The sequence below is a fragment of the Falco rusticolus genome, chromosome 6 (assembly GCF_015220075.1).
Source record: "Falco rusticolus isolate bFalRus1 chromosome 6, bFalRus1.pri, whole genome shotgun sequence".
NCBI lineage: Eukaryota > Metazoa > Chordata > Aves > Falconiformes > Falconidae > Falco > Falco rusticolus.
In genome coordinates this window covers 69,017,659-69,044,647 of record NC_051192.1, presented here as the reverse complement: position 1 = coordinate 69,044,647, position 26,989 = coordinate 69,017,659, and the positions used below count along the sequence as shown (strand labels likewise).

Genomic DNA, 26,989 nt, shown 5'->3' with positions numbered 1-26,989 from the left:
TCAAATTAGTTTAACTTTTGACTTGCAAGAGAACACAAAGAGCTCACAAATTAAGATTCTCCTGCAAGAATATATTAGTGTCAGGATTAAATATGAAAGACCAGTTGATTGATAAGCAGAATTAGCATGGGTGAATAAAGTCCTTGGGGGCCAAACCTTCCCAGTGCCCAACAACATGTCACTTAGTATGACCCCATTTATTTCAATAATATGACAAGCCTGTAACTCAAAATTTCAGCCTCGTGACATGCAAGGAATTGCACTCAACTCAAGATCATTAATGATCCCCGTCTCTGAATGCAAACACAGCTGTATCTTGTCATATATCTTTTACACCAGGAAAAGCTTCATCTCTCCTCCCCAGTAAGGGAAGAGAGATCTCACAGAAACATCTAGCTGAACTTCCCCTTTTGGTTACTTCTCATTGATATTGAGTTGTACACCCTTCGTCATGACAATCATTTATTCTTTTGTTCAAGACCTTGTCCCTAAATCCATGAGCCAAAGAAAGAATTACAGTTTCACTTAATATCACAAGATTATATGGAATTGCTGCAATTGCTTTATAGATTTTTAAGGCAGGAAGAAAATAATTCACCAGCCTGAACAAAAATCCCACAAACCAAGTTAACCAGCAATTATTAAATAACTTCTGATTGAACTAATGTGTAACTATTCAGAAAGACCCTGTCTTAATTGCTATTGAAGGCTGTACCTCATATGTTAATTGATTTTCACTATTGAAAATTAGCTACTTGCTTCCAGTTTGATTTCTGTTAGCCTCTAGAAGCATTATTTCTGCCTTTTATTTTCACATACTGCTTTTTTCACATGCTTTCATGAATGCTGCATCATACAAGACACAGAATCATCTGTTTGTTTCTAGAGGTGTATGTGCTGTAGCCCCTGTGAAGAAGTTTCCCCTCTAGGGAAGGATACTCCAGAGATAAATTGAGATTTTATGGTGGATCTGTCACTGTGTAGATGTGATCAACTTCTTTCATTCTTTTTTTCTTTAATTTCTTCTTCAAATTTTAACAGGTAGGACAAAGTAGAAAACATCTATTTTTATCCAGTTGTGCTCTCAGTTTCCTACACTTCCACTTGCTAATTTCACTCCAGCTCACAACTTCACTTTTTTTCAAGTCTCACTTGCCCATGGTATTTCTGTCATGATGTCTCTTATGCCTGAAGTACACTACCTTTGCTCTGCTCTCCTGTCCTCATCATTTTTGCTTTCTGGGAAGAGTTTAAACAGTGGTCTGTTAAATCTTTTCCACTAAAAAAACAAGATAGCTAAAATGTTGCCATTCTGGTTTAAACAGGAAAATTGTAGCAGTTGTTATCAAGCTTCTCAAATGTGTTTCATACTGTATAATAGTTTATGCACTCAATCAAATCCTTATTAAAAAAGCAATCTGGGATTAGCCACCAAAATAAAATTTTAAAAAAGAAAATAAGAGCTACATGAAGTAGCTTCTATTTGTCTTCCAAATTAGGTGTAGGTTCATCATTGAAGCATTTATTATTATTCAGGAAAATAAAGAAATCTAACAAGGCAGGGCTTAAAAATCAGAAATAACAGTTAAAATGCATGGATTTGTTTTCTGCAAATGCAGTGCCACAGTTCTTCACACAATAGCTCATGGCCACAATGGCAAGGTAATGAAAACAAAATACTTGTACAGGTGAGAAAAATATATGCTAGATTCTTGGGGGTTGTTTTGCACCATGCCAGAAGAGCAAGAGAGTCATAAACATTACGATTATGGCTACAATGTGTCACTGGAGCTGGGAACAGAGAACCAGGGAAACATCAGTGAAACTGGCAGGCCGTGGTATCCCTTATTATTTTTTCTATTAAAGACTTTGGCTTTGTAAAACCAAAGCAGAAAGCTGTATGCAGCTTGATAGATGAAATCACTGCAGAGAGAATACTGATAGCTGTGCAGTTCCTGCTGTGGCCTATTTGAGATCCATCCTACTGCCAGTCAACCACAAAAGAGCATTTAATCAGGTTGTGTAGCCCAAACATAAAATTCCTTTTGTCAGTATTACTGTTATTAGTATTTGGACAGCTGGTAAGAAGAAGAAACTCCCCAAATGAAAGAATTCCCTACCAGCATCCCCTCAGAAGAGAGTGTCCCACTTTTCCTCATAAGTAACTAAATCAGATCACTCTATGTTAGGTCCAGTGCTGTACAGACATCCTGAGAAGAAGCCAGAAAGTTTCAAATCACGAATTTATCAAGTTTGTCTTGAGGATCTGGTCACACACTTTCATGTATTTATTTAGAATCACATAGCTGAGTTCCTTAGTTAGCTTGCTAGTTTCTACACATAGAAGATCAGAGCTTTGCAGGGATATATCTGCCATAACTAAAAGAACAACTGTTACATTCCTCTGACTAGCTTGAACCTTCTTGTGCAGCACAGTCACACATCTCTGCTTCTGATGCCATTGTCTTCTGCCACCTAACACTTTCAGCAAACAAATTCTGACACTCCCACTGCAAATATCCCCATATAGCCAACATACCCACTATCAATCTCAGCTTGCAAGCTTCATTGAATGTTTAATTTCTTTCTTTCTTCCCTGCATATTCTGGCTGGTGTTACTGCCAAGTCTTGCTTTAGGATCTTGGAGTTGGTACTTTTCCATATTGCTCTGGCTTGTGGTCTGACATGGTCTTCCCCGGTTACAACACCATCTTCCCCTCAGTTTTGCACCATTGTCTCTCTTCCCATCACTCTATCCTACTGCTTAGATCTTTTGATTTTCCTGAATTTCAGCCTTGTTCCCCCACTCACCTGCCATGCTTTTCTTCCTTAGAAGCTGCCACCAGTAATAATTTTGGCTAATCAACAACATTTCATAAAATGTACTAATCTAAGATACACGAAAATGTCCATGATCTCAGGCTCTGGAGAGAAATAAATGTTATCCCGTCCATGCTTTTGTTCTTACTGCTTTTGTGCCTTCCTAATCAGTTGTATTCTGTTTCACTGTTTCCTCTTCCATACCCGTATCTGGGTACTCATCTCAGCCTGACTGCCCATCCCCTTCACTGCAGTCTTCTTCCCCGCTAACTCGTGCTCCCCCTTGTAGTTCGAAAACCTCCTCTCTTCCTGCTATTGTTTGTTTTCACAGCCAGGCCAGTATCCCCACTATTAGATGCTCTCTGAAGCAGTGTTGTTCACTTGTGCTATCAGCTGTCCCCCAGCATCTCCATGGCCCTCCTTTCCCCCTCTGCCCTAGGCTCCCTGCAGTCTCAGGCTTGCCAAAACCATCTACCCTTACCTGCTCTGCACCAGCAGCAGCCAGATCCTTCTTCCTACCCTGCCGGAATCCTGCAAGGAAGCAGGAGGTAGAAAAGAGATGTGCTTTGCTACAGTATGTAGTTAGGAGGAAAGCAGGCGCTACCTCTGGCATCCCCAGAGGATGGGCCTCAGGAGGGTCCCAGAGAAAGGGCAAGTTGCTGTCAGCTGGCGCTTGACTTGTGCACACAGAATCATGAGAGACTTTTACCTCTAGGAAATCTCTAGTCACATTCAAACTACAATTTACCAACTTGGCCGAATTTAGACAGGTTTTTCAAGAAGACACCAAGAGTCAGTTTTCTTCTGCAGATCTGCTTTCCTGCTTCTCTCCATTAATCTGTTGTTAATAGCTGATTTATATCACTTAAAGAACCACTGTCAAAGGTATTAGCAAAAGTGGTTTTAATATGATGTTGTTAAAGTGTGACTTAACAAAGTTTGATAGCCCTATGTTACTGTACAGCACAATCTTTTGAACAATGATTCGAAACTATCAAGGCACAAAACAAAGTTACCAAGTCAAATCAAAGTTACCAAAATCAAAGTTACCAAGGTACAAGTCAAAATTACCATCCTACAAGATTATGCAAAATATCAGTCACTTGCCAAAGATTTGCCGTTTTTAAAAGGTCTCTCTGTCTCAAGGAGTAATCTTGAGAGGCATCCCAGCTCAAGGGGAATCACCATCATGTAGCCATGCTGCCTAGCAGGGAGCTTAGGCTCTCATAATTATGGAATAAAGTTGTTGACTTGTACTCCAATTACATGCGATTAAAAAGATATGCAGGAGACTTCTTGTACCCACAACTTTCTTTGTTCCTTGATAAATGTCTTGGAAAAGCTGCCCATTATTCATGCATTAATTGCATGATCAGTCTTCCAAGCTCATATGTGTTTATGCTCCCGGTGTCACTCTGCTGCTTTGTGGGCCTTCAGAGAACAGATTGAAACTGAAGTATTTCTTGGGTTAGGTTAACGGGTTAGGCCTTTACCTGCTGTGGAGCCTGTACCAAACTACCACTAGTTTGTTTAAGGGGTCAAGTGCATCCATCATACTCCACCCCGTGATTACAGTCAATCCACTTCATCAACTCATGCAGTGGTAGTAGTTACCTCTTGCTTCTATGTCATAAATATGTGGTGTATTGCAGACCAGTGGTAAAAGTACAATTATTTGATAATTTTTTTAGTTTAAATGTCACAATTAATGCTGGTTATATTCTGTTTCAATTATAGAATCAGTTGATTGTATGCATTTTACATGGTGGATTGACATAATTTGTTTCATCTTTTGCCAAACTTCGATGTACAGAATGTTTATATGTAGTAAACATAATAAGGTTAGAACTAACACAGCTATAATTGGATGCAGCACCAAATTCAAAATTCCAGTTGCTGTTGGTGACCATCCAAAAACAGTTTCTGATCAGTGATGTGTCCATCATTCTTCACTCTTTTTAGGGCATGTTGTGTCTTCTCTGCATCATGATAGATGGTAATGAGGGTTCTTTGCTCAGTGTTCCAAATTCATTTTAGCAATTGACTCAGATCATCTTGTTGCAACAGTTTTCTTACCAAAGAAATTAATTCCAATAGGGGTATGCAATAAGTCTTGATACAGTGTATAGTTAGATTGTAGCAATTGGTGGGTTGTGACAGGAGCTGAATAGTTAAAGTTGCATCCTATAATCTCGCTAAAATTACTGATACTTGAGTGATTATGTCTCCACAGTGATGTTGTCTGTAAATACAGAATCACAAAGCATTCTTACACAAACACATCCATTTCCAATATATACAAGTACATTTTCAGGGGTTTCATCAGGATGTATTTCAAAATGACAAACATTTTGTTCAGTGTCAATACAAATATCATGGGCCTTAATGGTATTATTTTCATAAATAAATCCTTGCTGGTCCCATACAACACATGCATCAACATCAATAATTTGCCATGTGTTCCCATTTTTTTGGGGCCCATACTCTATGTTCTAATGGATAGAGGTCAGTTCCACTGTGATTTAATCCTGGTGTAATGGTTGGGTATATGGTGTATAATGAAGTCTTGCTTATTGTGTAAACAAAAGCTGCGGCTTTACTGTCGGTGGGGTCATAAGTGAAATTAATTAGATGCCACCAAGATTGGAGATCCTCTTCGAATTGAGTCACATTATCTCAAATTACCTTTTGAATCTCAGTGGGAAAGGTGCCCTCTTCTCCTTCCCTTATAACTGTTGTTACAGTAGATTGCAAACACAACCGAGAAACATGTATGGTACAGAATGTACTACAGTTACCATATTGATTAACGTACATAAGAGGTGAGGGTTTCCACACCTTGGATTGAGCTTTTTGGCATGTGAGCTGGATTTGATTTATGCTGGTGATGATTACTCCTGTGAGAAGGATAAGCAATCCTTTGATGGTTAACCTGATCTCCTGGGGAGGTGTGCTGGTATCATTCACAGTGTTGTTCCTGGAAAGGGAATACAGTACAAGTCTTGGCAGGGTTTTTTTGGACGTGTTACCCCTTAGTGGCTCAACTTGTTTAACTGCTGGGACTAAAGAGAAAAGTCCCTTTTGCCACTTGGAATATCTCTGTTCTGTCTCTTTAACGTCAATATACAAGATCATTGAAAGAATAAAGATGAATATAAGCAAGCTGCCAATCCTGAAATGCCTGTGAATTATCTGTAATTAAAGCCTGAGGCTTCAGTAGGGGACTTGGGAGCACAGTTACTGCAAAGTCATTGGCCCATGGCTTTTTTAATTAAAGCCTGTCAGGTCCAAAGAGACTGTACTCGGATGGAAGGGGAATTACTAGCTGTGTTCTTCAGAATGGAACAGTCATATCAGTTCACGTTTTGGCATGGGATGGACATGAGGCCTGACCAGAGCCCATCAGAAAAGACCATACAGAGCTCTCAAGGTGATGAAAATTATGTTTCTGAGTTTCTTCGGTACTATGAGATAAGGCTATGGTTCTTAAAAGGGAAATCATGATTAATTAAATGGACTACAACACAGGTGACTTGGTGATGCAGGAGACAGAGAAGTCTGCCAGAGATACTCTCTGATTTGCAGTGGGACACTTCAGGCAACCACAAAAAGATGGGATGTGGACTTGCCTCAGAGGAGTAATCCTGAAAAGAATAAGATCCATAGGAACATAGCTGTCTGAAACCAGTAAAAGGAGAGCTGTGACAGTAAAAGATGATTGTGTTTAAAGGGAACACAAAAGCAAGCTTAAGACCTCATGACAAAGTGAAACAGGTCCGCGTGTCACACTTGGAGAAAAAAATGTAGATCCACGGCAGCCTGGAAGCCCACTGACCAGCCATAAATACCAAACAGCCTGGAACAGCAGGCAGTATGCACTACGGAGAAAGGTCTCATGAAGGCCCAACCTGTTCCTGAAAGGTCAGAACATAACCTTTAACAGCAAAAGCTGCCACAGGTGTTTACTGTACATGACCTGGAGGTCTGTCCAAAAGCCAACAAGAGAATTGGGAAGTTTAAGCTCTAAGCCTGTAAAGTGCTGTCTACATTACAGAGGCGTTCAAGTACTAACGTGCCAGTTAATTACACACTATTTTTTCCCCCCAGTTACCCAGAAATTAGTGGGAAGACAGTCAGTGGTGGATTCTGATAAAAAGGCATCACGAATGTGAAAGGATCAACATCCAGAAGTGCTGGGTTCAGGCACCCACAGTACAGAGACACACAGGCTGCTGAACCAAACATTTCATTTTCATTGGGATAGGGTTGCTTGCTGAAAGTGCTTACAATAACAGCAGGACATGTAGGCTCAATTATTTACTTACTAACGGGGCACTAAATGTTGATGCTATCACATACACATTTCACATGGCTACTGGTGCTTGAACACTTTAGTTATATCCTCTGCTAGTAAATGAACCAGTGCTTAGGCATCAGCACTGAACGTAATTAGGTAGTACTTTTATTTGTTCAGACTGACCTTAGCAAAGTTTTGGTGCAGGCCAGCTCACCCACGCTTGAACACCTGATCTGAAGTTAGGGTGGGTAAGTACTGTGGCCAGTGGGTAATTCAGATGACATTACACTTTGTGGTGGATGCTAGAAGAGGTTGATGTAATGTGTACAGGGTGCTGGCCCGGGGACTAGGTACTCAAGCCTGGTACTTTATTATTTACTGGTACAGATTCTGCCATTAAAGCAGTATCAAAAGACAGCAGGCTGAATGACAGAGGAACACAGATCATCGCAAGAAACCACAAAGTCTAGAGTGTAACAGAGCTAAACATAAAGATAACTGGGAGCTGGTTAAAGACAACCAGATGGGTTCAAGCCCAGGAGCAGGAGGATTCAGAGCTTTGGCCATTTGCTGAGCTGCCTTAGGCACGCTGGAAGAAGTTTGGCATGTGAGAAGCACAGAATCATGCTTCTCCAGCCAGAGGGTATGCCTGGCCAGCACAGCAGAGAAATTGCACAAAGCATGTCTTGCAGACTTAGCAAAAGGGCACTGACGATGAATGGCTTACAGCATCTATTGATTGAGATGTTGCCACAGAACTATGGCACTGAGAAGAAAAGGCAGAAACAAGCCTCTCACTAACAGCAGCATCACAACTAATCAAAAGCTGGGATAAAGACTTAGGTATTTTAAAGATTAGAAGGCCCAACACAATGTAAAGGCCAATTATGAGAGGCAACCATGAATTAGGACCAAGTGGCTGCTGGAAGTCAGTAAATGCTTGCACAGAGATTTCAGAATAACATGGGTATCGAAGAAGGCAGCAAAGGCTTCAAAATGCAAGAGTTCAGTGGAGGAAGCCAGCCAGTAAAAATGCAGCAAAAATTCCAGCTATTATGAAGCATCTCTGTAAACAGCTTTTTCAGCTAAAGAGTTAATTAGAGAAACATGCAGAATTCATCACACCTAACTTCAAACACCAGCCATCCAGATATGTCCCACCCAACCTGGTTACACTAAGCTCCCTGTACAGTCAGTGGAAAGAATAGACATGATTCATCTCACTTATTTGAGACACCTGCTTTAGAATGACATAACTTGTACCCTACTAGTACTTGTTTCTCTCCATTTTCTAAGAAGGGAGTTTCAGTGATTAGCTCAGATGGAGACATCTGCATGTGGCCTCATAACTCCCAGCCAGGGAGCCATCTTATGTTTTACCTCCCATTAAGCACCACACAGGAGGTTGATTGCCATTTTCATATGTGGAAGGCATTTTTTCCCAGACAGCAAAAGTGGCACACGACTATGTGGGGTTCTTTTTCACAGACTATCTTGCAATCAGAAGGGCTGGCTTTGGGGCTGATTTACAATTGTTGGATTGGCTTTTAGTGCACTTCTTCATTCAAAATGGTCCAGTGAAGGTGTACTAAGTCAGCAGACTAAAATTTTGATCATCGTTTTTACCATGATTTAAAATGGTAAAGAGCCACGGCTGGCTCTGTCTGTAACAGGCGTTGTAGCTTTTTTCCATATGCCTCTTTTCTACATGCTGTGTGCACCAGCGTCATCAGATGGGTAACGGCTTCCCACAGAGGCCTTTGGCAGGGTGGAGGGCAGATTCTCTCTTGGGGACACTGGTGCCCGGCGAAATCTGTGTGGGACAGCTCTGCTGGATACTTTAGAATACCATGGGAAAGTCTTCAGCTGCAGCTATTAACCATATTAATTCTAACTGCTGTAGGGTGTCTAAGTCTATTTTTCCTATCAGACTCTCAGATGTACAATATTAATGTAACATAGGAGCAACAATAGCAGAAAATGAAGTTACATTAACTTAAAAAACGAGACAAGTTTTTTACAAGTTAACAGTCCTTTAATGCACCCACAAAAAGTTCAAATGCTCGTAAAGGAAATGATGTGAGGTCAAGTGTGCTATTTTTAAAATATAACAGTCTGATAAACCTTGAGCTAATACCCAAGGACAAAGCTGGTACTAAGATACTGCACATTCCAATGAGGAATTAAATATTAATATAGAAAGCTACCGATAGTTTCTTACAGGTCCTGACATCACTGAATCTTGCAGTGGCAGTGCTCACAGCCAGACCCTGCGCTCTTTGCTCTCAGACCTCCTGTTAATTTCAAATGGAATCATCCCCCTCTAAAGAGTGAACAAAAACTGTAGGGCACAAGCTTTGCAGTACTAGAAACAGTGTTTTGAAAACCTATGGAAGCTGGTGAGTCAGAGAGGTTTGCCTTTATAGCTCAAATTCATATCTACCTTCATAAATGTAGTTGGGCTGCTGGGGTTTTATATCCTAAGGAGAAACTTGACGTAACGTGAGTCTTGCAATATTTTACAAGGCATGCTTAACCTCTTAATGTGTGTCATGCAAAGATTAAGAGACAGCGTTATTGCTTGCAAAATCACCTGCTATTTCCGGGAAACAGTCATTTGCTGGACCTGTCCTTGTCACTGGCATAAGTATAATGCTTTTAATAATCTTCCATTCCCGAAGTGATGTGTTTGCATCAAAATGATGGATATGCTATAACTGGCAGAATTTTTAAAGATCTGCTCATTTCTATCTTGTTCTTCTGGTGCCATCTAGAGGTTTTATTCTTATTTCTCTAAAACAGGAAATAAAGTGCTTTATTATATTTCAAAAGTTTCCTTTAAAAACTGGCTGTGCGTTAACGTCACTTAGGGTGCTATTATCACTGAACCTCTGTCTTCATACAAGAGCAGATTAATGAAGTGTGCACAAGCTTTTGAGCTGTGGGATGCAAGTGAACCTTACGGGCTGGGGAAAGATTTACACTAGAGGCAAATACTATCATTAAAAAACCATAGCTTTTCCTAATAAAAAGCACCTGTAAATTGGCCTTAGGAGGAATTTTCATAGAACTTGCTTTCAAGAAAATAAACAGTAACATATCAAAGCTGATTCAAAGGAAGCAGGTGCTTGGTGAAAAGGAAACCTTGCTAGCCTTGTAGCAGAATGCCAGCATGGCAGACACAGTCACGCCTTTGGCACATCAGCGCAACTAGCTGACATCTTGTCTGCCTCCTGTGACAAGACAACAGTGCTCCATTTCATGCTAGCACTGCCTAGGAAAAGCACAACATGAAACTCAGACAACACAAAACTCATCAGCGTGGCAGAAAATCCTTCTAATAGAAACATTTCTGTTAAAGGTAACAAATAGCTAATTCACTGTAATGGGCCCCTGGATTTGTAAAAATAACAGGCTAGATTCACACCCTGTATAAATGAGTCCATCTCCCTTGACATTAGTGTGAGTAGGCTTGTTTGGCATCAGACCTTCTCCAGCAAATCTTACTTTCTTCTCTCCCTCCTTCAAAATGTTTATTAATTAAACTAATGCTGACACTAAGCCTCTGAAGGGTGTGTGGAAATGCTAATGTGCCTCATCATGTATTCCATCTGACTCAATTACCAGAGCATCCTATTTGTCCCTCTAATATCCATCCAATGGTATTGCCCCTCTGGGCAACTAGATGCACGTTCACTCTGAAAAGATAGTCCCTTCTAAACAGAATTGACCCAATTAATTTTCTAGCACTGATAACAATATTTTTAAATGTGTACAGAAGAATCAAAGGTACATTGAATATTGAAAAATGTGGAACAGTTTATAGGAAGTCCTTTAGCCTTTTGAATACCATGTTCTTGTGAATGATAATTTCTGTACTTTAGCATAGGATTAACTGTCATAATAAATTATTTCTGTTTGCCCGGAAGGAAGGAAGTGGAGCTTGCTTAAATAAGAAGGTCAGCTAAAGGTACAATCAAGATGAGACTAACCTTGTCTCCTGTGCCCAAGGATACCTCTGAAAAGCTGCCATAACATGCAATAATTTGATAGCGTCAGCTAAAATTAACCTGTGTACTGTAGAAGGAGATAAGAATAATATTAAATTCTCGCTGATGCTCACTTTGTATGCTACGGAGACTGGCTCTGACGTTTTGTGAGCTTGCCATAGTAAGATTTTGAAAACCTTAAAGGCCTTTAATAAGAAATTAGAATAGAAAAGAAGAATGTGAGTTATTTTATTGAGAGATTTGCTGAAGTTCTTGTGATGACAGGTTTATATAAAAATATTTTTTTTCTTATTTTGATAGCTATTTGGAGGATAAATCCTTTCTTTGCTTTGTTTTCTAAAATTTCCTACTTAAACTTTCTCACAGCAATATCATGTTCCTGAGTCTTTAACCCTCTTGGACACTTGCACTCAAAGACCAGACACAGAATGTGGTTCCACAGCCACAATAGTTTTTCACACAAAAGAAGCATTTTTCATCACTGTCCAATGTAATTCCTGGCTGTTTATATTGTACTTAGATATAAACCCACTGTTTGTTGGCTCTAAGTACACAAATCTTTCAACAAGCTGTTTATTTAAAATCCAAGCATCTTTTAATGAAGTGTGATTAAAGACCATTTCCTTTCCAGAGCTAGCTTGTTCGGTTTTTATCGTGACTACTCACAGATATCAATGACTTGCAAGTCTTGCAGTCTTTCTTACTTGAGGAATTTGAAACTACAATAAATCCATCCTCACCATTATCTGTTCAAAAGATCATGTTCTTAGCCTACAGTAGCACAACTTCAATCCCTCCTTCAATACTGAAAACTGAGGTAAGGTACAAGAAAAGGAGGAAAACCTCTCAAATCTGGCATTTAACTTGCTCATCTGAGAGGTAGGATGCCTAGGTCTAGTCTCTTTTTCAGTCTGTTTGCCTAGTTAGACAAGGTTTAAAAGGATAAATAGAAGCAGCACTTCCAAATACAGGGAAGACTGGGGGTTAGTGCACTACCCTTGGTGGTCAGAGATACAGGTTCAGAACCCCATGAACAGAGAGAAGGAGAAGGAGAATGCCACTCTCCCATCTCCCAGATGAGTGCTCCAACCTACGGTATCTGACAGCTTCTAAACTAATTCCTCTGCTTTTCATCTGTCTCAAGAATAAAACATTTTTTGAATCAAGTGGAGTATTAACAAATACATTTGCCAGACAAAACAATGGAAGGTCTATGTCACTTAGATGAGGGGGAAAAAAAGTGGAAAAAAGCTCTGAGATAAAATTTATTTTGGTACTGCTCATTTTCCTGTTTTTTTCAGTTTGTCTTGGGGGTGTGGGTGATGGAGAGAGAGAGAGAGAGACTTAAGCTCAAAGGGTGACAGAAAGACTCAGAACTGCCTTTCAGCCATGACCCCAAACACAAGTTACAGTCCTAATACTCGTGCCAAACACTTCCATCCTTCTCCAGTGAACGTTTTGCAGAGTGACATTCCTCCAGGCCACCCCTCATCCAAGTTCCCCTGTCTCCCACAATGCTCCCTTTTTCTCGCATTTGTCCTAGAGACTGGGAGAAGTCACAGGACAGGAGGGCTGCATCTGGGACATCTGTATCAGCAGTATTAGTTACCATTAGAAAAACTCTTTGCTAGAAGCTGCTTAGAAAATTGCAAAGGTTCATCAAGGTACATAAATGAACTTTTATTGAACAGGGAACGTGATCTGAAAAAGCCAGTGCTGCAAACGCTCAATCATGTATTGTATGACATAAGTGAGTAATCTCACTGAAGTCCAATCTATTTGAACGTTTCATGATAAGCATATATTGAAACCTTTGCCTAGCAGAACATCACCCATGGATGAGTCCTGTTATTCATTTTGAATAGAGGAGAATCAAAGACAATTGTCTTAACTGAATTGTATACATGTCTTTTGATACCAGTTTAAGCTTGCATCTTGACCTGTATTTTGAAGAGTAAAGTTAACGTCACAAGTGCCACCCAGTGACTGTGATTAACCATAATTTGCATTTTGTATTGAAAGTCGATAGTCTGCATGCTACCAGCTGTGAAATTGTACAATAAGCAATAATTAAACAATTTAAAGAGTAAACAGAACTAGTTAGGTGTGATTTGGAGCAGTGAGTAGCAAAGGTGACTTTTAAAGTTTTATTAGCACAAAGCAAGAAAAACAAAATACAACCATGTGACCTACGCTTCTATAAGTAAACAGTGAACATTTGCAAAGATAAAGTCAAACTATAAAACAACAGTATCACTACTAAATATAGACTATCCACTAGACCTACAGCATCAGAGGCTTCAAAGTCAAAGGGACTGTGTGTGGAACAAAGGAGGAACCATCTCTGAATATGTATCTAACTGCAGTTCAATATTTTTGCTGGTGGGACATTTGTTCTCAGAGGGTTTTGGGGTTGTGGGTTTTTTTGGTTTGTTTGTTGGTTGGTTTTTGTTAGTGGTTGGGGTTTTTTTTGCAGAGGGTTGGAGAGGGTAGAAATAGAAGTTTGATGTGCAACTTGCCATTGCATATGAGAACTTCTGGCAGGCATTTGGCTTTTTGCTATCTGCAAGTCCCACCCCATTACATGTATTCAAAATGAGATTGTTGCAGACATGTAATGGGGTGGGACTTGCAGATAGCAAAAAGCCAAAAGCACCATAGCACAGCTACGTCCCTAAAGCAAACTCCTAAAAGCTCAGTTTTATTTTGGACATGCCATATAGTTATGTGTGGGAGTACCCCAACTACATCTCACGTGTTCTATTTTGTTTGTCAAATGTAGTGTCAAGCTTTATTTTGCTGTGCCCTCAGGTTTGAGGACGTCCTCCGATGGTGGTATTGGCCTGGGTTTAGCAAGCTGGCCAGGCTTAATTTCAGGCATTTTTTCACCATGTCTGTACACACTTACAGTGACATCCACTGTTTCCCCACCATACTTGTTCTTGACATGGATGCTGTATTTGCCTGAGTCTTCTGAGGACACTCCCTTGATTGTTAAACTGGCATATTTCCCTTGTTCCAGTGAAAACGCATAGTGCTCGTTATATTCAAAGGCCTTGTCATTCTTGAACCAAACCACTTCGGGGTCAGGATTTCCGAATACAGTACAGGTCAGATTCAATGTCTGAGGGAGGAAAAAAAAGTAATTTTGAGGATCAGTCAGATTTGTTTAACCAGCGTATACTCAACATTGCTTTCAGGCACTTCTTATTCCTAGTTAATTAAAGTAAGACAGGCATCATATTATTGAGGACTGAAAAATAGGGTTCCTAGGTTTTTTCCTTTGATTCAGTCTTTCCACCATCTTACTAGTGACTTCAATGCAGTAATAGCCTCAGGGTAACAGTGTATGAAGATCGTAAGTTGGACTGTCATTACAGTCCTGCCTGCAGGAGATTCCTGACAACCCATTAGTCTGACATGAGGTTCAGGCAATGATAGATTTAAAAACAACCTTGAAGTTTCCCTGTACACAGCAGGGAGTAGAAGTGAGCAAATCTTTTCTGACCAAGGCCTCCTGAGGTTATTGCTTGAGATGATAACAAAAAAAAAAAAATACCCCAACAAAAATCACTTAAAAATAGAGTACATAACATGAATCATTGGACACTGATTCCAGGTGCTGCTGACTAGTAAAATGGAAATATTTCACAAAGAATAAATAATACATAAATGTTGTAAAAGTGTTACATGCATGTATAGTATATTCAGAGAATAGCTGAAATGACCTCAGTAAGCCATCCTGGCAGTTCAAGTGTTTTCCAAGGACTGAAATGAGATTGAAGAAGACCATAAAATTTTCATGGTTGTTCTTCCTAATTTTTTATATAGTTACTGCTGAACTCCATTTTGACCACTCTATGTATATGTATGTTAACTTTATGTATTTAGGTACAGTGATGACAGGATAAATGAAATAATCATGTGAGAAGTTACATTGATTAGTGTCTACTTTGTCCACCTTTGCTAGAAACTCATTCTGCCAAATAATCTGCCGTAGTAAATTAAAAGTCACCTTAAGAATTTCACATATGCACCATTGTGTTAGGGAAAAAAAAAGAAAGAAAATAAACCAATGAACAACCCAAAAGTGATAGTTTCTACCAGAATGCTTCCTTGTACTCCCTCCCTTCCATATTTCCCTTCTGGTTTTACCAAATCCTGACCCCAGAGGGAGCAGAGAAAGTCCACTTGTGTGCACATGTATGTGTTTTTATATAATATTTTTCTTGAATGATGATGACTGAATAGGTGTGATATAACTCAGACAAAAAAAAAAAAAAAAGCAGGAAGAAATTTTAAGTGATTGAAAGTGCCATATGTTCACAAATATAAGCAGTCTTGCATACCGCATACTCCAAAGTCAGAGGGGAATACTGAAGAAAGATTTACATGCCCAGTGTACAAGCTAGTGACAACCTAAGTGTGTGAGTACTCTTAAAGATGTGGTATCATGTAGGCTGTAAAGTTAACTAATAACCTATAGGAACCAGGCTTACTACAAAATAGTTAAAGGAGTAATGATACAAATATGAAAATAAAATTTGGGGAAATGTCTAATAACATGGCTTTAAATCTTACTGTCCTTTCTGTAACTCAGGCAACATTTCATGACTATTGCCCTCAAAAGTTACCTCATTCAAGAGCAATTAATAATTAATTCACAATAATTAATCAAGTCTTAATAAGTTAATATTAAAAACTTACCAGAGAACAGATATATTCCACAGTCATTTTAGATCATTTTGACCTGTTCTAATTTCTTAAATTATAGATGTGACCTAAAATCATTTATACTCTTTTAAGAAGCTCTAGTAAACTTTGTCCTGTGTCCATGTATTTGTGTAGTTATACCATTCCACAGCATGAGAAAAACTCTCTGCTCTTTTTTATTTTTTAATAGTTACTTCTGACACCTGTACTTACATAACCCTTGTGTGGTACCCGTTTATATTTATTTTAAAGGTGATTTTGAAGTTTCACCTTTTTGTGATCCATTTTGTTTTGCCTGATTTCAGGAACCAGAGAGTTTCTCTTCACATGTTCAGTTATGTAATCCTCACATGATTAGGTCTCCTTTGAAACGTTTTACTTCTGGAAATGCACTACACAGCATTTCCTTAATTTAAGGTTGTCATTTTTAGGGTATGATTGCATGAGGAAACTGCAGCTTTCTGTTCATGCAGTCAGGTGACTTAATCGAGCTGTTTCCTTACAGTTAGACTGATTTAAGGTGTTGGTCATAGAGTGGCTTACACCTAACCTCCTAAAAGACTAGCTTTCCTGCTGTCAGGTGCCTCTGTCTACCACAATAAGAAGCACCTCATGTGAACACCCATTAGAGACAAAGGAAAGAATGGACCAAGAGGAAAATCATCTCTGTCTGGTCCAGAGTTGAGAAGCTTTCAGCATCCACTGCAAGGAACATATGCTCCCCCATCTTTTTAAAGAAATTACTGCTCCTAGCTATCCAGAAAATACCCAAGTACATAGAAAGTTGGAAGAGTTGTGTGCAACGTCTTACTCTGGTGATAAGAAAATCAGTTTCCACACAGAGCCATACAGCTGTAGTCTCTGAAGATGCACTTCATACAAGAGATGTAAACAGCCTGATCAACATGCTCTTGATAGCCAGAAGATGGTAAGTCACATTGGCTCATGAGCTGATCTGCTATAGTCAGGCAAAATGGAAGTCCGTCTAGCTCTTTTAGAGGTCAAAAGCAACTGCTTAAGAAAGTATACAAAAATACAGAGGATGAATCTTATGTGTGTATCTTATTCCCAGTATACCTTCTGGCTTTCCACAATTTGGTGGCTTTTAAACTGGTTATGAGCACAAGTTGTATCAAGAACGTTGTATTTAATGGTCCCTGCTGGGCTTCCTTTCATGATATTGCCTATTTTATTTTTTGGACACAAATCTATTTTTGCCTGAGTTAGTAAGGCACAAATTAATTATGAACCACTTGAAGAAATACTTCCTTTTGATACTTTAAGGCCTGTAATGACCATGTAATTAGGCATTCCCTAGTTCTTGTGCTGTAAAGTACTGGATAATAATTTCCAACTATTGCACCTCTGAACGGTGCACAATACTGCAGATTTCTTTTTTATTTTACCCTGTTCTCTTTCAGTAATTTTTCTTCCCAGACTGAAGACCTAGTTTCTCCCCATAGAGAAGGGCAGGGCACTCAATAGAAGATTTACTCCAGGAGAAACAGACGAGAACTTTGTGTCTTTGTAGGAAGAATTAAAAGTTTGCCTTTCCTGGACTGAAGATTTGGGTGTCCGTAGTCTGGAACTCGCCCTCAGGATGGAAAGACTGATTTACACTACTTCCTTGCACCATTAAGGATTAACAGCAGCTCAGACTAAAAGTCTTCTCCCTCTGTCTTAGTATCCAGAGAGTCTGGCCTGAGTTTGCATGAGATCCTACTCCATCATGACAAAAATCCCAGTGAAGAACAAGCAGTCAGTCAGAATCATGAAATTTCATCTCCCCTAGTCAAGTTGACCTAGGAAGGGACTTTAAAAAGATTTGCCAATTTTGATTTTGTACCTGGGTGTTTAGTTATTACTGATCTAAATTTTTTTAAAAAAGTGTATTCACTGGCCTTCCGTCTCCCGTAATTATATACTGTAATGGGGCCATCTGCCAATATATAGAAGAAGGGGGAGTTCAGCCCCTTGGCACAGACAGGTTCTTTACGCTCCTTTACTCTTACCAGCCATAACAGTCTATGTCTGACATGCTGGAGAATGGGACCTAACTTTTCCTTCTGTTATGCTGGCACTCAGAGGGTCACTACTTTCTTCTGCCTCTTCCATTTATTTCTTCTAGAGGGCAGAAGTGGACTCTCCCCTTGAACTGCTCTGCTCAGTACACAGAGCTGAAATCCATCCCAGATTTGAGTATGCAGTAGACTAAGAGCCTCTACACAGCCAGCACAAGACCAATGCCTTGAGGTTGGCCTTGCTTGCCAAAGATCTGAATCGGGTAACTGTGCCTCCTTTGACTGTATAATCAGGTTATGGTACCTGTGTTTACTGAGAATTTGCATGTGTCTCAATTAAGTTACTACAATTAGGTGGTTTAAATTAACCTCCTTCTGCTCTTAGCTTCTACGAAATCATCTGCATTCCTTCCCCGTTTGCCATCAAAGCAAACCTCCCACCAGTCAGCATGACTTGTTGACAAAAACTGTCCTTACCTTCCCATCCATTATAGTAACGACATCAGGCAAACCACCAATGACTTTGCCACGATCTAGGAGTTAAAGAAAAATATGTGGACCATGTTAAGTTTAGACCTCAAAATTACTCATTTCTTAATGTTTTTATAACTTGGTACCATGTTAGTCACAACTTTTATTTGGATTTATCCTTTAAAAAGCCTGCAGTCCCTGGTTAATTAAATGTAAAATAATACAATTTTTGTGATATTTTGTGTTATTTCTTTTTAATGTATTGTATGGTCCCCTCAGACTTTTTAGCAGAGATTGTGCTGTTATAGCATTCTAAACCGATACACTAAGCTACTACTGAGCTTGACAGTTTGTGCTTTAGGCACAAAGCAAAGCAAGGATGATGCTTTTAGCATCTTGGTGGTATCTAAAATCTAAGAAAAATTTGTTCTGCCACTCTTTGTGGGCAGAAGCATTTTGTCATTACCAGGGTATTGATACCAAAGTACCAGTATTCCTACAGCCCCTAACAGTAACAAGCTTCCCCACTGTCTGTGTCTCAGCAGGCACTACCTAACAGACATTAGCAGGTAATTTTTTACTTATAGGTAGATCCCAATATTCAATATAATCAGTAGCTTTCAGAGTCAGCACCTCCTTGTACGACACCCAGAAACTCACATCTTGCAAAACCTCTACAGACACAAGAAGATACAGTGGAGGCTTACAAAATGTGTAAAACTTTTAGTGAGTTTCCATTGGAATTAAAAATAAATAAATCCACAAATTACTATTATTATTGCTGTATTATGTGCTGACAGGGGATTTGTGCAGCCACAGAACTCTGAAAGCTATGAGAGCATATCATGATGGATGCCTTAAAAAGAACAAAAGACTACATTGTAGAACACCTTTGATAAAATGTAAAATAAACTTACTCTTCTCAGCAAAAGCAGCTGCCCTAAAATTGTTGAGGAAGAGAGGAAAAGAAATATATAATGTTATTAATTAAATTATTAATAAAATATTTGTTTCTGTAAGTAAAATCACTGTTATTACAGCATTAAAATGCAAAAGATGTAGCACTTACTTGAGTCGCTGGAATTCTGCATATGCATCATCAAAAGCTGTAATAAAACAATTGAAAGAGTTATTGTCCATGAACATAACTTGCACTTGGGACTTAGTATAAATATTTAAAAATATACCCATGTTAAAGTGCTCTTAAAACCCAGGGTTACACAGTAGCAAAATGGGAAACCAAACCCCTGAAAGCCAATGCTACTGGTGGTGAAAACAGATATAATACTAAAAAAATTATAACAGTTATGCAACTGAACTACAACTGGTTCTGACCAAAGGCTTTCTTTTTTTACTACCATTCCTCTGATAATTTCCAGTAAATTCTGTTTAATCCATGAAAATTCCCCATGTACGTATGGTCTTAGAAATATACCTTGTCCTGACAGATCAAGTGTGCGTTTGTAGGATTCCTTGTCACCAAAGATTTCAAAGGTGTAATTTCCCTTATCCTTTTCAGTGGGTTCACGTATCTGCAGCCAGGCAACATCCTCTCCACCTCCAATCTTCATCTTTTCACCAGAAGAAATCTTAGAATCCCTAGAAAAAAATGAACAGAAATGAGTTTGAACATTCTTTTGATGTATATTCTCCATAGGAGATCACCTATAAAAAATTACAAAGGGTAACAAGGTATTTCTAAACTACAGATAAATTGCAACTAATGGGAGCAATTTCCCAGAAGATTCTTGTCTTCCTAGTAGGGGTATGAAACACTTTGGAAACATTAGCTTGAGCTTTCATTCCAAAGATTAATTTCTTCACCCTCTTCTCATTCTTCTCTCCACATACACAATTTGTATTTATATCTGTATGCACATAGATGTCTGTACTGAAAATGGTGCATGACTTGATAGAGTTCTGTACACTTCATACACACTAGCATAGAATATATTAGAATAGTAAACTAGAAGCAAATAACCTTTCCTGATGAGGAAAAAATATCTTTACCTTTCATTAACTTCAAAAGCCAATCTAGAAAACAATAAAAGATTTGAAAAGGATTTATTACTCTTGTATCAAGTCACAATACACCTTTTTTTAAAAAAAAAGAACAAGACAAGAAGTCTTTACAAGACGTAAATTTACGAGAAGTAAATTTCCTAACTGCAGATAATCTATAAACAGATCTTTAAAAAACAGAGTATTATATCATCTTATCATCACTTCCTAAGCTAAGAGTATGAGAAATGCCCTACTGATTCAGATCAGGAGTTCTTCTGGTCCATATTAGGTCATGAAGAGTGGAAATAGAAGAAGCTATTTAGTGAGAGTATGCAATCTAGAACACTTTCAGTGATTTGAAGAAAAGTTTCTTTTTTCATTCATTAACTAAAGAAATATTTCTTTTCATCCTTCCTCCCCAAGAATTTTTAGCTGGAATTTTTCATAGATTAAGTCAGCATTAGCTTCTTTTTGATCAGTTATTTTATTTGCCCAGATAAGGCTGATTTGGCATCGCACCTAGAGAATTATTTGATGGGGAAAAGGAATTTTTAATATTTCCCTTTCTGTAAGACAACTACATTGAGTTCAGCGTACCACATTAGATACCTGGAAACTACTATATATGAGAAAATACTACATATAATATTCCCAGCTGTGCCATGAGTGGATGATGCATGCTGCTTTAGGGCTGGTGTTATGTTCCCTGCTATGCAGTATAGTCGATAATTCAAAGCTAGCTAGAAATTTACATGGTATATTTCATGATGTGCAGACAGTGGTAAAAAAAATATGGGTTGTCTAGCCTTTCATTTTTTCCAAGAAAAAAATTGCTAGAACCCCATTTAAAAGAGCAGGAAGGTTTGAGGAGGTTGAGGAAGGTTGGTTGCTTTGTTAGTTTGTTTTAGTCTTTGTTTTAGCTTTTAACTCTGGCTTATAGTCATTGAATTCATGGAAGAATTGAAATTTTATTTGTTCAAAATTTGTGTTCAATGATCCTCAAGACAATCAATGTATAAGACATTACAAAATCTGAAATATTAGGAGGGTGCAAGGTGTCCATATGTAAATATAAATATGCACACATTATATTAGCCATGTAGCATTCTCTACTTTTGTATTTTTATGAACTGGGTGGTGAAATGGACTAAGTCACTTCTAAAACTCAAGTAGATATGGTGAAAGGCAGAAGCAAAACCTATTTTTCTTTTCTTTTCCATCATATTAGTATCACATTTACTGAAAGAAAGAATAGAACTCACTGAATACAAAGCCTGACTTACAAGTGCAGCTGCACACCCTTGCAGAAGTATTCTCCACCTCTCTGAATCTGATAATCACAGAGATTTTTGTTCCTGTCTTCACAGAAATCAAAGGCTGGACAGCATTGCAAAACTAAGACAATATGCCGACAAACCAGCCTCTTCCTGTCCAAGTCAAACCAGTTCACTGGGTGTCATCTTTGTAGTCCATCAAGGAACATGCAAGTTGAAACCACTTGAAGAGTTTTAAAATCCTTCCAAACCTTACCTGTGGTTTCAAACCTGAGGGCCTGACACAGCAAAGCATTTGAACACATATTTAACTGTAAATACACAGATGAATAAAGCGTCTCCAAAGTCAAAGATTAATATAACACTGAGGGTGGAAAACTATTGGGAACTTTAAAGTTAATTTCTGGTCATATTCTTAGCTCTGAGGGCTAAGTATTCTCAAAGTATTCTGTGCCTCTTCAAATATCTTTTCAAAGATGAGGAACCAGATTAAAATAATCTGGGTTACTTACGACTGTAACAGTTTGGAAAAAAAATCCTTTCTTAATACTGGCTTTTATTAAACTGTGAGAGCAGATCCTTGGTATTCACATAGTATTGGCATTTAAGGAAAATGGCAGCCCTGAACAGAAAACTATTTTGCTGTCTCTGAACCAACCAGAAAATATACTGGAAGAGAAACAGTCTTGTTATGAATAAGAGGCCGGAATACTGTAGGTTCTTTTTTCCTGGCTGTTACAGCTCTCCTGATAGGTGTTGGACAAGTTCTTTAGTATTTCCTTTCCTGTATGTACTATCTATGTGAAAAGATAGATGTGCTGGAAAAAGAAATTCATTAAAGTGGTCCAGTTACTAAATGAATACCACAGAATAGTAAATCATAAAGGTGGCCTTTCTTCTGAAATAAAATGGAAAAAATATTCTTAGCTACCTGTGAGACCAGTTGACTTTCATTTCTTCATTGTAGTACTTCAAGAAACACTGGAGCCTTATTCCTTCCTCAGTGCAAAGGATCTTCAGTGGAGAGGCTGACTTACCTATGTAAAATAAAACATATGTCGGTCAAACAGGGTAGTGGGATGAACAGTAAACTGTCAAATGGACTACTTGTACTGTCAGGACAAAAAAAAACCCTTAAGATTTAGGTCATGACTCTCAACTACTATGAAAAGACAATTGTTCATGCCTCTCAAAGGAGACCTGCTGATTTATATCAGGTGAAAGTTCAGTGTGAGTTTATGGGTTTATTGTCATATGCAAGCATCATGGCTAGCAAGATCCATTGTGAAATAATAAGCTAGTCATGTAACTGCCATGAAATAGCAGTGTCATGATTCTAATTGCACAAAAATTTTATTCTTGTGCAACACCTCTTCTTTCAGTTGAAATGACTCCCAGCTTCTCACTGGGAGCAGGATCAGAATTTTGTTTTCTCTGTACCAAGGTTCACTTACTAAAAGGAAGTAGGAAGAAAATTATTGCTACCACACTGCCACAGTATCTAAACCAAACAAGCCAGGTGAAATAATGTTTTTTCCCCTTTTAATAGTGTCAATTAGCAAGGTCAACTGCCTATTCAGAAACTTAATAACATGTCCATAATAATATAAGCATCATGAGCCTCAGAGATTTCGCACTTACAATAAAAATTGTCTGCCTCAGGCTCAGATTACTTTAACATAAAAAACCTACATGAAAATTAAAGACAGCATTTACTTACCACTGATTCTGCTCAATGCCAGAATTATATCATCATACACTGAAGAGAAAAAAAATAAAATTGCACCATCAAAATTCAGTCAGAATATAGCTTTGTTATGTTCAGTTTAATTAAAGCAATATGGGAAATCTTCACATCCTTAGGCAAAGAAAACCATTAAAATTGCAACAGGTGTATGGGACAAATTGGAGACTGTGTACAGCATATGAATTTTGTGCTGTGTCACTCATTATCTCCACTGTGTGTGGAGTCAGATGCCTGCTGTTAAATCTTTGTCTATATCCCTCAGGCCAGAAAAAATAAAAGGTCTTTAAAACTGGACAGTTCACATTCAAAGGAGAGTGCAGGGGAAAGAGAAATTATCACATTCTAGGTGAAAACAGTTTTCACCTGCTCCCTGTAGGACAGCCTTTGAGAAACGTAAACCCCTTCAACAGCAAGTGAAAGAAACCAGGTATCATATCAAGCTTTTGAAATATCACAGAGCTGATGGGTTTGCAGAAGGGAAGAACCCTGGAGACCAGGGCAGGAGAGCAGGGAACTCCCATAGCAGAAGAATCCTATTCAGTATCATTGTGTAAGACAAAAAGAGAGAGAAAAAAAAGAAGCACCATAACCTGAAGAATGCATAGTTAAGACTAAAGAATGTGTATTCAAGGCTGAAGAAATTTTATGGATAGGGAAGGCAATGAAATGCATGAAGTTCAGAAAATACTACTCATATATTTTGGTCTGTATTGATCTGTATCTGCACATTTTTTTTGTCTCTGTTAAAATAAATTGTGATTCAATTCTGTAACCTGCAAACTGTAATGTGCTTCTACTGGCATGTTGACATAAGAACATGAATTGCATACTATATATAAATTACATTACAGGTATCTGGGAAAGTAGAGTTATTTTACCTATACTGCCTAAATGAGATAATTTTCTGAAAGAATAACGGGCAGAAATTATGCAGAGGAGAAATGCCTAAGAGGCTATCAAGTGATGATACAGCTTTCTGAGGTAAACCACAGTTTAAGAGCTCAGTCCGATATTCATCTTTTTCTCTTTATTTCAGGTACTTCCCCATACTGCTGGAAGAAAAAAAATTCAGATCTTTGGCAAAACTGAGTTAATTTTTGACATGTCTTCATCCCCCTATTATGACCCAGCAAAAAATATTCTTTATTGGAGTCAAATGTCTACATACAGGTAGGATGAATCCAGATTTACTTTGGCCTACTTGGTGGGACCCAAGCAAGGACACCCAGGGAAGCTCTTTATAGAAAGTTGAGTAAAGGTCATTTATGTTGGCAAGAGATCAGTTTTTGCTATAGACTCAGAAGTTAACATTTTTTTAACTGAACAAATTTAAATACATGTATGATTACGGTAGCTCATTGTGATATCTGATAACATATGAAACCTTATTTAAATGCCTAGCGTTGGTGAATTTTAGACTAGGTTCTTTTACCCTTATTTGCATTTATTTTCATTTGAATGCAAATACACACTGAGCTTGAACTGACCTGCCCCATACAATACGCAATCTTCCCTGTTCATGCTAAACTTCTTTGTTTATCCTTCATGTTTCAAGGCTAACTCCAGCACTTAGGAGACCCATTGTCTGGTTTAACACCACAGTTCTTGTGGCTTTGTTAGCTGCCATTTTCAAAGCCTCCTGGACCCACAGATACTGTGAATTCTCTAAATAGACATTTCACTGTACATTGCCAGCACAGCACACTCTCGCCATACCTGAAGTATAGTCTCTGGAAGCTTGAAAGGACCCCTGATCATAAGATGAAAAGCTACTGCACCTGTTGTTTATTGCAGTGGTCAGGATATCCCTTACCTGAAAATCCATACACTAAGGGAATTATATCTGTGTATATATCAAAGGGCAGGAAGTGAGGAGGATGTGTTAGTGTGGGACCCGAGCATGACATAAATGGTGTGGAATAAGGAGCAGAGATTGTGCTGGTTTTGGCTGGGATAGAGTTAATTTTCTTCATAGCAGCTTGTATGGTGCTATGTTTTAGATTTGTGACTAAAACTGTGTTGATAACACAGGGATGTTTTAGCTGTTGTTGACCAGTACCTGCACAGAGTCAAGGCCTTTTATTTCTGTTCTTCAGAGACTGCCCCACCAGCGAGCAGCCTGGGGGTACGCAAGAAGCTGGGAGATGACACAGCTGGGACAGATGACCCCAACTGACCAAAAGGATATCCCATACCATATCATGTCATGCTCGGCAATAAAAAGCTGGGGAAGAAGGAGGAAGGGGGGATGTTCAGAGTTATGACACATATAACAGTGACTCAGGTCTTCCTGAGTCACTGTTATATGTGATGGAGCCCTGTCTCCTGGAGATGGCTGAACACCTGCCTGATGGTGGGAAACAGTGAATTAATTCCTTATTTTGCTTTGCCTGCATGCACAGCTTTTGTTTTATCCGCTAAACTGTCTATCTCAACCAAGGATTTTTCTCACTTTTCCCCTTCCAGTTCTCTCCCCCATCCCACCGAGGAGAGGTGAGCTAGTGGCTGTGTGGGCTGAGCTTCCTAATGCAAGTTAACCCACAAAACAGCTTTATGATTTTACCATCAAAAAAACTCTCAGTCCCCATTGGCAGTTCCACACCAACATATTCAGCACCTTGGTGCTTTAGAGGCTTTTGTAGATACTAAAGCTTGACAAATTTGAGAGAGAGCAAGCACTCTACAAATGATCTCACATAAAAGAGGATGTCTGATTAGCAACTGACTTCAATTCTTGCCTGTCAGAGTGCTAGAGATTAATCATTACAATGCCCAGTATCAAGCTTTCTAACCTGGTGATCTGCAGTTCAGGCCTCTATAACATAAGCAGAGAACTGAAATGCAAAGAACCCAAAAAATGTTTGCTAACATGCCATTTGCAAGGATAGATCTTTGACACCTCTTAGGAACATGTGGACATCATTACTTCAAAATAGTAAACTGAATGTTACCTTTTCCTGATAATTCAAGAGTTGATACATCATGACCTCTATCATCTGATAGTGTTGCCTTATAAACTCCTTCATCGTTGCGAGACAGCTACAAGGAAAACACAAGGTGTTTACTGACATACTTGATACTAGTACAACTTTTGCTCTGCATGATTCCCTAAATCAAACAACATATGTTGTACTGCATTCTGGTTAAATAATCTTAGAATCACAAAATCGTAGAATCATTTAGGTTGGAAAAGACCTTTGAGATCAAGTTCAGCCATTAACACAGGACTGCAAAGGCCAGCATTAAACCATGTAACTAGGCACTGTATCTATGCATTTTTTTAAACTCTTCTAGGGATGGTGATTCCACCACCTCCCTGGGCAGCATCTTCCAATGCTTGACTGCCCTTTCAGTGAAATTTTTGTCCTAATATAAAAACTAAACCTCCCCTGGCTTAACTTGTGGAGCCATTTCTTCCTGTCCTGTCACTAGTTATCTGGGAAAAAAAGACCTACACCAACCTGCCTACATCCTCCTTTCAGGCAGCTGTAGACAGCAAATATTCCACCGTGAGCATCCTCCTCTCCAGACTAAACAACCCCAGTTCCCTCAACTGCTCCTTATAAGACTTGTTCTCCAGACCTTTCACCAGCTTCATTGCCCTCATCTGGACACGCTTCAGCACATCAACA

General features: G+C 38.8%; 1 protein-coding gene across 1 annotated transcript in view; it reads right to left on the bottom strand.

Annotated features, from left to right (window-relative positions):
- Nucleotides 1-13,784: 13,784 nt before the first annotated feature.
- The window catches only part of MYOM2 (myomesin 2), a 76,924-nt gene continuing 63,719 nt past the window's right edge, over nt 13,785-26,989 (bottom strand). The window contains exons 29-36 of the mRNA XM_037392963.1: nt 26,309-26,396; nt 23,331-23,369; nt 22,542-22,647; nt 19,768-19,931; nt 19,402-19,438; nt 19,250-19,272; nt 18,339-18,394; nt 13,785-14,251 (exon numbers count right to left, since the gene is read on the bottom strand). Coding sequence (XP_037248860.1) covers nt 13,919-14,251; nt 18,339-18,394; nt 19,250-19,272; nt 19,402-19,438; nt 19,768-19,931; nt 22,542-22,647; nt 23,331-23,369; nt 26,309-26,396 — 846 coding nt within the window. The 3' untranslated portion in view covers nt 13,785-13,918. The remainder of the gene's footprint in view (nt 14,252-18,338; nt 18,395-19,249; nt 19,273-19,401; nt 19,439-19,767; nt 19,932-22,541; nt 22,648-23,330; nt 23,370-26,308; nt 26,397-26,989) is intronic.